General features: G+C 39.2%; 1 protein-coding gene across 4 annotated transcripts in view; it reads left to right on the top strand.

The window, feature by feature from the left end:
* gria2 (glutamate ionotropic receptor AMPA type subunit 2) overlaps positions 1 to 12,543 on the top strand; it is a 51,551-nt gene that overhangs the window by 33,121 nt on the left and 5,887 nt on the right. For all 4 annotated transcript variants that reach the window (XM_022759826.1, XM_022759825.1, XM_022759828.1 and 1 more), the window contains exons 5-13: positions 3,093 to 3,146; positions 3,264 to 3,422; positions 5,490 to 5,657; positions 8,638 to 8,742; positions 8,901 to 9,008; positions 9,269 to 9,475; positions 9,648 to 10,015; positions 11,370 to 11,568; positions 11,760 to 12,007. In XM_022759826.1, the coding sequence (XP_022615547.1) occupies positions 3,093 to 3,146; positions 3,264 to 3,422; positions 5,490 to 5,657; positions 8,638 to 8,742; positions 8,901 to 9,008; positions 9,269 to 9,475; positions 9,648 to 10,015; positions 11,370 to 11,568; positions 11,760 to 12,007 (1,616 nt within the window). The remainder of the gene's footprint in view (positions 1 to 3,092; positions 3,147 to 3,263; positions 3,423 to 5,489; positions 5,658 to 8,637; positions 8,743 to 8,900; positions 9,009 to 9,268; positions 9,476 to 9,647; positions 10,016 to 11,369; positions 11,569 to 11,759; positions 12,008 to 12,543) is intronic.

The raw sequence follows: 12,543 nt of genomic DNA, 5'->3' as shown, positions 1-12,543 counted from the left end.
TCATTTTCAGCTGAATATCACTTTTGTCCTACAGGAATAATTAAAGGACAATAGGAATAGTAAGCATTTCCTGCATTCCCTTACCGTTTTTGTAAATTACTGCAGATAATTTCCTGATGTTTAGTTATACCTCCAAATGCTATTCTCACATAATGAGATACTATTTATTTCCCCTTCTTCTTGGCTTGTTTTTCAAACTAAATATAACAGCCAAATACAAAGAATTGTTTGAATTTGTTTAAAGTCAGGCCTTCCTTATTTTCTCTTTATTTTTCAATTCAGTTATAGTTATAGTTAGTTTTGGTTCATGCTGTGATTTACTTAAAGCGAGCCTCTAAGAAGATGAAGCAAATGAGCAGTATGTGAACAAGTGTCCCCTCTATTGTTTCTAATCACTTGTCTTTGTTGGCAAAGAGAGGATCATGAGAAAGAAAGAGATGCTGTCAAACCAGAGGCCTGCATCATCCACTGATCACCACAATCTGAAATAACATTTTAACACCAAATCCAGAAACTGAGAAGACGTGGACTTGACCAAACCATAGGCAATCTTTGTCTGCAATTGTTCAAAACACCTTAAAAACATGGCAACAGCATCTGCTACTCCTTGAAACATTAAAATGATACCTATAATTCTATGTTCTACTGTATCAAGTAGCTCAAAAAAACTCGCCAATGTACCTGCTCCATGATGTCTTTTACTTTGTCCTGTTCACAGTCAGGATCACTCTCCTCTCCTTCTTGTTCTCCAGGTCTTGAACAGCGAGCGGTAGGCCTCATCCTTCCTCTCATCTTTCAGGTTCCCCACGTTGATGGCTGTCACCTGCCACTTCTTCTCTGCTGCTTGTCCAGAACACACCTGTAGCGTTGTCAGGCCTGAGGATGGACAAAAAATTCAAATTTTATTCATACTTTCTGGCTGACTGATTTATCCATGGTATTCTTTGTCACAGAAGTCTTGGAGAACTGTAACCTGCTCTAAATCTAACCACCCTGGGTAAGGGTAGTGACAGCAAGAGAGCCAAACACGTAATAGGAGAAGGCAGCAACAAACAGGAGAATAAAACAGACATGGATGGACACGGTCTCTTTATTGCAGATTGGCTCTGGCATTCACTGGCTGCTTATTCAAAACTCTGTGGAGGTTTTACAGAAACTCAGTGCCTTATGTAAAGAGCTTATCGCGAGATGTCACAGGTGTTCTGGCATGAACCTGACCAACTGTGGGAGTGAAGTGGGTCTAACAATACACTTGTCTGCATCAACAATAGATTATTCATATTGCTGCTTGGGGTTGGATTTTTTGAGCTCAACATTGTATTTTTTCTCCAAGTTTTCTGAACAATTTAGTGACAAAACAGTCACTACTGAAGGACCACTAACTCGCTGTGGAGATTTCAATTGTACCATAGGCCTTCATCAGCAGATAAAGTTTTCTTGTTTGTCAGGAACCTCAAAGCTCAGTTTCAAGGCAACACAGACTAAAAGTCCTAAAAGTGCTTGAAGAATAGAAATAGAAAAATTTATGACAATTAACCAAAACTTTATTTCCTGAGGAGGATTGTGTTGATACACTCAAAAGGTCCAAAACAAGCAATTACTGTAAGTGGACCTTGACTAAAGACTGTTTTTGTAGATGGCACAGTGCTCATCCCATTCCTTGCTCCGCCATCCCTCACTGGCTTCCCAGCAGTGATGACTACTAAACATTTAGACAAACTCAGCCACACATAAACCGACTGGAACCCTGCTCTTTGTGGAAATAGATGAGTGTAAATAAACCAATCTTTACATCAACCAAAGGACTCGCTGGTTTAGACTTTATCTCCAAAACCAGTAAAAGAAGATGATAAAGTGTTGAACAGACACCAGCTGTCACATCTGAGTAATTTAATTATACATAGCAGCTGTCCGTCAGCCTGAACTGCAGTCTGCTACAGGCAGAAACTGCGGTCCTCATTTGAACTTATATTCCTATCACCCTCTCTATCTAGTTTCACAACTGAATCTCTGCTGATATTGACCCTGGTCTGCAGAGGGCAGTTCGGAGCAGTTTGATAAAAGGGTCGAGTGTTTCATTCCGCCTTGCTACAGTGAAATGAATTACAGATGTAATCAATTTCATGTGACACTGCAGTAGTTTTTATGATGGTAGGAGAAAAATGGAGGCTTGCAGTTTTTATCTGAGTGAAACTATACATCATAATTACAGTAAGGTCATTATGGTCTGCTGAAATATGTATATTTGATACAGCCACACCAAAAAAAAATCACATGGACCCCGCAGTCCAGCAGCTGTAGAAAGGCACTATAACAATTACACTAATTGTTCGTTTGGGCTGTAAACAAAACTGCAATTAAAGGCAGAACAGATGCACATAAACAGGTTATTTTTACTCCCCCTTTTACCCATGAGAGAGGCATTATCGATTAGCATTTAAAGCATGCCGACGTCTGTTTAACTGAATGCTGAATGAAATCAATGTCTGCAGCCTCGGTGCCTGTTTATCAGGGAAAAACAGAATATGTTCAGGGGGAAGTTTTTTTGCCTCATGTCAAAGACATTTACATAGGAGATAGAAGACATTATTATTCAAATCTGCTTCAAGTAGCAGCCCTGACAAACGGAGGTGCCACTCAAGCAGTGGGATTAGTTTCAGGTGTGTCATTTATGTGTGGCATTGAAATGGTATATAGCTGAGATTTCTGTTATTTTCTTCTTTTTTTCTGTTGCTCTACTGATAAGGAAGTGGTTTTGGAATTGGATATCTACAGCATGTCTAGCAGTATTTGAGACTGTGACTATTATTTGGTGATAATGGCCAGGACTGTCACACATGTTAGGCATGAAAGTGATGAATTATAACGTTTGAGTATAATGTTAGATTTGTGTAGTTGGGATATGGGTATTATTATGTTTATGATTGTTTTATCTCTAACTGTCACACTCTTGGTCCATTAAAGCGTTACAGTGAAAGTCAATGTAGGAGTCAGATATATTTAATAAGTATCTTGTTTACTTAATTTATTTATTTTCTACAGTGGGTAGTTTCTTACACTTCCTAATATTTGTGTATTTCATAACTGTACAGGTCATCACAATTGGCAGACATGTTAAAGGCTACCACTACATTATAGCCAATCTGGTAAGTTAAACCACTTCGACACTTATTAAAGATTGTGTTATCACTTTCTAAATTTCCATTTGCTGTTATGCAGTGATCATAGAGACAGTAATTGGGTTTTTGTTTTCATTTTTTCAGGGTTTCGTTGATGGAGATCTATCCAAAATCCAGTATGGTGGTGCCAATGTGTCAGGCTTTCAGATTGTTGACTTTGATGATCCTTTGGTGTCCAAGTTTGACCAGAGATGGGAAGCCCTGGAGGAAAAGGAGTATCCTGGTGCCGACAGTAAAATAAGGGTGAGTTTAAGCATGCACACATTCCTGAGTGCATGTGCAGATGCTCACTCAGACTTAAGTTTTTTTATTTCTTTATTCATTTTTATTTGTGGGGTGGGATTGTTGCTTGAAAAATGTCTTTGTAAGCAATCAAATGTGTCTGAGTTGCATTAATGTGTTTGTAACTTCAGAGTAAATTGCATTGTCTCAATCTGCACCCCCCAACTGTACACTCACATGAGCACACTGTGTGCATTATTAAACACATCTCTCAGTTAAGATTCTTATGCACTGCTACACAAGCCCACATACATTTTCCCTTGAGCAAAGTGCTTGTTGTTTTCATAAGCTATATTATTTCATATGCTTGCAATGTAAATGAAATCAGGGTTTGTATTAAAAAGATTATTTATTATATTTTCTGCTTATACAAGCCCTTTGATGTAAATAATATAATATCTCAGAAATGAACTTGCCCCCCACTCTTCATCAGAGACACTGAAAACTACTCACATTTAAAATATCAGATATGGCAAAAAATACTCTCTCACCTTCTGTCTGATAAATTGTCTAAGTTCAAGATCCTTTTATTGCCACACGGCCAGGCTGTTGCAAGTGGTTTGAGTCTGGGTGAAAAATAACTCTGACATTTACAACACAGAACAAACTTTAGTGCAGCGCAGAACATAAACACAGCAGATAAAGAAAATTAAGAGCTCCAGCACCAGACATATAATATACTCTCTAATTAAGACAAGATGACTAAATACCAGGCAGGATAATGAGCAGGAGTTTGTAGTGTTTGTGTGTGGTTTATAACTTCAGAGCCGTACACTTTATTTTCAAAGAGGCTCATGTTGGTCATCTTCTGTTCAATGGCTGAATTTAAGGTTAAGCCTCTTTTGTCAACTAATTATTCAAGTTGATTGAGGCGAGGTTGCACTCCAGATTTGTCATTTGACTTGAGGCGAAGACTTGATTGTTCCAGCGTAGATTGCCTCACACCATCACAGAATGGTATTTAGGTGCATGGCTGCTGCTGAGACAAGTCACACAGTCATCTGCAGTGGAGCAAAGCATCTCATTCCTGCTAATTGAGACCCCACAGATTGGCCCCTTTTTGCCCAGATGGAATTTAGTTGCTTGGAAATGTTACCCATTTTTACACATCACAAGTGAGAGGAAATTTTTGCAAAGAGATAATGATTTTGTGTTCTGGAGTGTCTCACCAGTGTTAGATGTTTTGCCTCTCGAAGCCCTCTAGTGTCCCTTGATATAAAGCAGTCTTTGACCACCTATACTGTGCTGTCTGCAATTTACCAATAACCTTTTGTGATTTCTTGACAATTAAAGTTCAAACATTTTACTTCTGTTGCTGACTTCAGAAAAAAATACTACATATTAAGTTGAAAAGAAAAATCTGGAAAATGTTATTTTTTGTCACTGTCAACATGAAAGACAAAACCCAAGAGTGTATTAGTCCGTAATACTTCCCTACACTGTCTGTGGCTGTCTGCCCCATATCCCATTAATTCCTGATGAAGATGTAAATCTTTGAAAAATGGGCCACAAATATATGGTTTAATTTTCTAAAAAGCCTACATAATTTACTAAAACAGCTGGGTACTGTCGTTTTAAGCAAATGTTGCTCAATAAGGAGTAAATTGTGCTTCCGCTGGTGACGATTTAAATCTGCAGATTTCGAACTAATTACAGGACAGTGTATGTGAATCCAACTTCAAGTAAGGTACAGTGTCTATGTCTGTGATGAAGCAACATCTAACCCAGTACAACACTTTGCCTCACTGATGTGTTTTTAACCGTTTGTGGACAACAATGAAAGTTTTGGCTGCATAAGCAATACTTGTCAGTAAGATTGTTGTTTTGGTCTTATCATGGTATTTGTTTAGAATTAGAAATATATAGAATATCACCAGATTTGTCCTATAAAATTTGGACCAGGTTTACAGTACGTGGGTGAGGGTTAATGTTATTACCAGGGGTTAAGGTTGAGAGGCTGAGAGGAAAAACATTCCTCCCTCTATGGAAACCCAATTTCCTTAATCTTTTTCTATTGTCCTGTTGTAGTACACATCTGCGTTGACTTACGACGCTGTGCAGGTGATGACGGAGGCTTTCCGATACCTGCATAAACAACGTATTGACTTCACCAGGAGGGCCAACAATGGCGACTGCCTGGCCAACCCTGCTGTGCCCTGGGCTCAGGGAGTGGAGATCGAGCGAGCACTGAAACAGGTAACACACAGAACATACTCAGATCCTTTTGTTGGCAAAGACTTGTTACCAGGGTAACAGAAAATCTCCCTTAAGAAATACACAAACACACACAAAGGCAGAGTATACTTCACAGACTGATTAAAGACTGATGCTTCCCCCATGCACGTGAGTGCAAACAGTTATACTGACAGCTGCTCTTCAGAAGAGAAACAGAGGCCTACCCACAGACTGTCCTCTGAGCTCTGATGCAAGAAAAGATTAGCTTCACTCCTTTTGAGAAATGAAACTTGACAGCAAAAGTGAAGCCAAAGTGAATTTTTTTTTCTTTCTTTTGAGGTTTTTCAGGTTGTTGCCAAAGATTTTGAAGTGATGTGAAGCCTTTAAAGCCAAGAGCAACTGATAACCGATATCAATAGAATCTCTTACCTCTGGTATTTTTATTCAGAAAATATTAACTTTATCTGAAATTACGTAATTGGTACCACCTTAAGTATATGAGGATATTAACCCAAAGAAAAAAAGTAACTAAGTTAAATTTAAGAAACATACTTTGCAAAGAAAACTGCCTATGGTATTGCACAAACAGTTCAGGGTAATCTTGGATTTCCATAAGAGCAGTAAACCAACTGAGAGGATGCTCAAAGGTTTGTACTTTTCTTTGTATCACTGCCACTCTGACTCGTCTATCTGAACTTGGGGAAAGTTCCTGAGCTCTTCCTATTGACCACAAGGCACTGTAGAGATCTATGTCCACAACCAACCAGCTGTATCCAGCTGTGAGATTTTTGTTATGATCAAAGTGTCAGTAGGTAATGTCTGAGAGAGCTTTTTCAGGAATAATGAGCACTTGGCTTTGATGCCCTGGAAGTCTGGATGAGCATATACAAGATCAGGAAAAGCTGCCTTAAACTACACAAGGTCAAGCCAGGGAGTTACTGGGTCAGGATTAGACATGTCAGATGATAAACCTATCCAAGGGGCTTGAATTTGGCATTTCCTCCAAAATCAATTATATCGCTCTCAAAACCACTTCACTGACATCTGGTTACCTAAAAGCACACAGTGCGGTCCTAATAGCCCTTACCTTTCCAAGCTTCCCTCAGAGTGAGGAATATGTGGGCGGTTCCACAGACTTTATTTTGTTAGCTGTTCCTGGAGGGCCGAGTAAACTTATCAAAGGCCTCCTGTTATTGCACTCCTCTCCTATGAAGTTAGTGCCATGGTTCAAAATTATTTCAAAGGGGGTCCCATGCTGAGCTACGAAGCAGCAGAAAGTGTTGAGGAAGCTATTTGCGTCCAGATTGGACAGGAGATCACAGCACTGACACAGTGTGGTAAGATGTGCGAGAAGCATTTCCCATCTCTTCTCTTGTTGGCAGAAAACTTCAATGATTTTATCCATGCTTTTCTACAGGCAGGAAAATCAATCTAATCAAACAATTTGGCTCTATATCTGACAATGTAAGTCCAATCAGGGTGGGCCACAGACTAAAAAAAATATATTTATCCCATAATGCTAGATCTTAAAGGCCAGATCCTGAAATCCTTGATTGAGAATTATGACGATAGACTACATCATTATAATGATGAGACTGTTTGCAGCCTCAGAGGGAACTATTGGATCTCGAGTGGGAGAGGAGCAGTGACAACACACCAACATTCATGTCTCGTCGGCAAAAATCAAAAACCAAGACCATTGATTCTCTCAATGGCAGGCTTACATATGTCCGGCTCACACCTTATGTCACCAGGCCACACAATATGACAACAAATGAAACTGGCATTTATCTAATTGTTTGGTCATGTTTATAAAATCAAAGGAAGGCTATATGACATCCCCTAGTTTCACATTATTCCACTGATCAATAGTTACTCGCAGTAAAGTACCAAGAACCATTATTACCAGGAAACGTTTGGGAATAAGAATACTGCTTGCCAGAATATGAACAATGAAAGTTTCAAAATATCGCACATGTTTTATGAGAAATAAATCCATTCGCCACTTTTGGTAGGCCTTAAGGATACACCCACTGAGTTTTGATTAGAAACACTGCATTTAATCTTAACCTTGTTTACATGAAGTCCACGGGATACCTGTAAGCCTCCTTCTGGCTCTTCCTGCCTCGGCCCTTCTGTTAATTAGATTGGCTGCCAATAAGAGAAGAGATGAAGAATTGTTCAAGTGTCTTTAACATAACACAATGTCTTTCCAGTGCTCTGTAGGAAGCAAAGTAAGGAAAGCAGGATGTGGAGTCAACTTTGGAAAGCAGGATGAGGGCCATCAATACCGTACCATGGATGATCTTAGACAAACAAACTGTCAGTGAGGAGGTATTTTAGGACAAAAGAGATCCTGAACACCAGCCTCCTCAGTAATACCACCTGGATAATAGGCAGTGGCATTACAGCCAAGAACTCTTTGATCAATTCTGGATAAGATTTATCAGACATTAACTACCAATACTTCAATCATGAAAAATGGCAACTGAGAACCCCAAATTTTGCCCTGAATCGATTGTTATGGTTATAGTTATAGATATCCATATCCAGGGTGCCCAGGGGCCAATATAAAGGGTTCAGAGACTTCTCCCAGGATCAGAGAAACAAATCTAAGATGATGGGTATGCTGGAAATTAATATGTCGTAGTGATTACCTCACTGCATAACAGTTGGAGGTTCATTAAACCTCCAGGTTAAAATACTATCACAGATTTTTCATCAATCACCCCGTCCTATTATTCCTCTGTACGAATCCACTGGGTATCAGGGTCGCCATTGTAGCTGGACGTATTCACTATAGAAGGAACTAGAATTAGTGACAGTTCAGGATTATGGAACATGCTTCTTCAAATTTTGCAAATTGCCTTTTTCTAAATTAATTCACGTCCAGCTCCATGTTTCAATGGAACATAGTACAATGAATTATGCAGGACACAAAACACTGTGAAAGCCAGGTTGAAGATGCCATATTCTAACAGTTTCATTTTGTGCCTCTAAGGTGCGCGTGGAAGGCCTGACAGGAAACATCCAGTTTGATCAACATGGCAAGAGAGTCAACTACTCAGTAAATGTAATGGAATTAAAGAGTAATGGTCCAGTAAAGGTAAGCATATGAATTCCCCCTTCAATAGCAACAAAGTTAAATACATATATAATATTTTCTTTATCTTGTGGATGGTTTGAATTTGGGTTTGATTGGTAGCGCTCGAGATCAACAGTGTGCACATTGTCTTCATGAATTTGTTTTTTTTTCCCCAACAGATTGGATACTGGAATGAGGTGGACAAAATGGCTGTAACCAAATCGGATGTCTTCTCAAATGAATCAACAGGAATGGAAAACAAAACAGTTATTGTCACCACCATCTTGGTAAATATTGTAATGTCATGTATGGCCGCATGATTAACCACTTCCATTTGGATTTTGTCTCCTGATCAGCTACCAGAATAATACCAGGCTACTAATTTCTTCTTGAGGGGATGCTTTGTTCAAGACCAGAGCCCTCTTGTATTCATAATAACCTGTCAGCCCTGTGTGAAACCCTCGTCTTTGAAGCTGCTTTTTGCATTGTAATTCAACCCTCCTGTACTGAACAGTGTTTTCTGTTTTTTTTTGTATCCGTCCTTCAGGAAGCTCCGTATGTAATGCTGAAAAAGAACGCTGACCTTTTTGTCGACAATGAGCGCTACGAGGGTTACTGTGTAGATCTGGCTGCGGAGATAGCAAAGCACTGCGGCTTCAAATATCAACTGAAAATAGTGGGGGATGGGAAATATGGAGCCAGAGATGCAGAAACCAAAATCTGGAACGGGATGGTTGGAGAGTTAGTGTATGGGGTGAGTTTTTAGTTTGATTTCAGAATGATTTAAGGCTTTAAGAGACCATAGGTTAATGCCACGCTTTTTAATTGTTTATATATGAAATTAAATTAGTAATTTTTCTCATTTACTGGCTAAATTCTAAAAACTTTTGTCCTGTTTTGTTTGTGTTTGTGTTTTGGTTTGATAGAAAGCAGATATTGCCGTGGCTCCTCTGACCATCACTTTGGTAAGAGAGGAGGTGATCGACTTCTCCAAACCCTTCATGTCTCTGGGAATCTCCATCATGATCAAGAAGCCTCAGAAATCCAAACCAGGAGTCTTCTCTTTCCTGGATCCACTCGCCTATGAGATCTGGATGTGTATCGTCTTTGCCTACATCGGCGTCAGTGTGGTGCTGTTCCTCGTCAGCCGCTTCAGCCCATACGAGTGGCACACTGAGGAATACGAGGACGGGCAAATCCAGACCAATGAGTCGACCAACGAGTTTGGCATATTCAACAGCCTGTGGTTCTCTCTTGGAGCCTTCATGCGACAAGGCTGTGACATCTCACCAAGGTAGGTCAGAAAAATCAACAACTGCCATGATGCTCATGATTTAATGAGCCAAGAATAACTGGTGACTTCATGCGTTTATACTTGATATGTAAATGTGCTTCCTTACATTTCACAGTAACTGCTTCAAGAGATTTCCATCTTGAGTCAACAATGTAGTTTTAGCCAAGCTAGGAGAGTGGTTCTAGTGATGGCAGTTTTGGACAGTCTCTACGTCCAACACTTGTGGTCTAGACTCAAGTATTTCAGTGTCTATTTAATGGACTAGGATCAATGGACAAGCAGGATGATCCCTGACATTTCTACCAACAAGTACAGATTTCTATTGTCCAGCACCTAAAGCTTATTTCTAAAACAAATGACTGACAGGCACAGCTGTGTGGTTTCAAATTAATATTAACACACTGACGTAAGCATTGTAACCACATGCTAACATTAGCACATAACACTAACTCACTAAGTTTGAGCATGTTACCATACTAACATGATAATGTAACTGCATTTTAACATCCACACGTTTTTAATGCTGACATGTAGAATGCATGTTTACAACCTAACATTCGCACCTTGGCACAGTAACATTAGCTACTGATGAAGACCACTGGGGGTGACAAAGTGCAACTTAGACTGATGAAACTTGAACCAGGTGTGACAGTGTAGCTGATTGTACATTAAATAAACCATTCAGACTTAATTAACAATACTATGTTTTTTCTGCTGCCAACAAAAAGACAACATTTTTGGTCATTACTGGCATTACTTTAAATAATTGTTAATCCATTATTCGGCCATCCAACACTTTTTTCCTGGTGGGTTATGGGTGTTACAACCTTAGAGGAACACTAGCAGGGACATAGACTTCGAGTCTTATTAGTATTTTAGGCAAATTAGTAGATGTTGCCCTATATGCAAGGAATTCATCATTGGCTGAAAAGTTTTGACATATCACTTAATCTGTAACTGTTCATGGCAGCATATTCTCCATACACATGCTGTAGGTCCTGTTTTACATCATATTTATAAAGGCAGTGAAATAAATGGTTCTATTTCTTGAATTAAACTTGTTTGTATATAGATAGAATAATTTATGAGAGCAAACGCTTTAGTGTCATGTACTCCACAGACATGAATTACAGTAACATGTAGATTTTGTATTATTGCATATTAAGAAAATCCAGATGAATCATACAAATCTGAATGAAACATATTTTCAGTGCTGTGCTTTGACATGTTTTCTTGATATAAAGTAAAGTTTTCTGTTGTAATTCATGGTTTGTCTTGATACTGACTTATTCGTTATCACAGACAGAAAAACACAGTATTAAATGTTTGTTATATTTTTTTCTCTATGCAATAGATCTCTGTCTGGGCGTATTGTTGGTGGTGTCTGGTGGTTCTTCACTTTAATCATCATCTCCTCCTACACGGCTAACCTGGCTGCTTTCCTGACTGTCGAGAGGATGGTGTCTCCTATTGAAAGCGCAGAGGACCTGGCTAAACAGACTGAGATAGCCTATGGCACTTTGGACTCTGGCTCTACTAAAGAGTTTTTTAGGGTAAGAGATGCTCTGCATTTTTTCATGTAAATCATATATTTTAAGTCATCTTCAACATTAGCACCAATAGAATTTATTTTCTTGTGCTCAAGTCTTTGACAAGACAGAACAGTCCACAGATTAATTAGAAGGAACCCCCAATGGATTGTATTAACAGCACGTTGCTTCATCCCATTGTCTCTCTTCAACAGCGCTCAAAAATTGCCCTCTTTGACAAAATGTGGACGTACATGCGCAGTGCGGAGCCCTCTGTGTTTGTGAAAACCACAGCAGAGGGGGTTCTGAGGGTCCGCAAGTCCAAGGGGAAGTATGCCTACCTGCTGGAGTCCACCATGAACGAGTACATTGAGCAGCGAAAGCCCTGCGACACCATGAAGGTGGGAGGCAACCTGGACTCCAAAGGCTACGGGATCGCCACGCCGAAAGGATCCTCATTAAGGTGGGTGGAATAGTATAACAATGTGTCCAATGTTGTTATAGTATCCCACCTACCCTGATGTAGCTTTGCTTATGTGTCTCTGGTTTGTATAAGGAGATGAGGTAACGCCCCCCATACCCCTATAAATTCTTTAAAAAACATTGCAATTTATTGTAAGTCGATAAATTGCAAAACAAAAATGTCTAGTCACTTCTTAACTTTTTGAATAATTGACAAATTTCTGTAAGAGTTGCCCAGTTCATTATTATTAATGACATTTTAGACTCATTCCTCTTATCCAGGCTGGATTTCACCTGGGTTTTTAAGGCGTACTCTAATTAATTACTCTTATTCATAAGATTTTGAATCTTTAATTCGAACCTCTTCTATTGCTTCATCCATTTAATCTAAATTTAGGTTGCTCTCCTTCAGAATAGTCTTTCTGTCCAGTACTGTCCTTAGCTTATGTCTTTTTCCATGTTTCTATATGCTTAACATTTTGCCTTGTTGTTCTGCTCTTTTTCTCATTTAACTTGATTAGTTTGTATGTTTATGAT

This window comes from Seriola dumerili, unplaced genomic scaffold (assembly GCF_002260705.1).
Source record: "Seriola dumerili isolate Sdu_G_001 unplaced genomic scaffold, Sdu_1.0 BDQW01000331.1, whole genome shotgun sequence".
NCBI classification, from domain to species: Eukaryota; Metazoa; Chordata; class Actinopteri; order Carangiformes; family Carangidae; genus Seriola; species Seriola dumerili.
The sequence above is the reverse complement of the archived record's forward strand: the minus strand, read 5'-3'. Positions and strand labels throughout refer to the sequence as shown.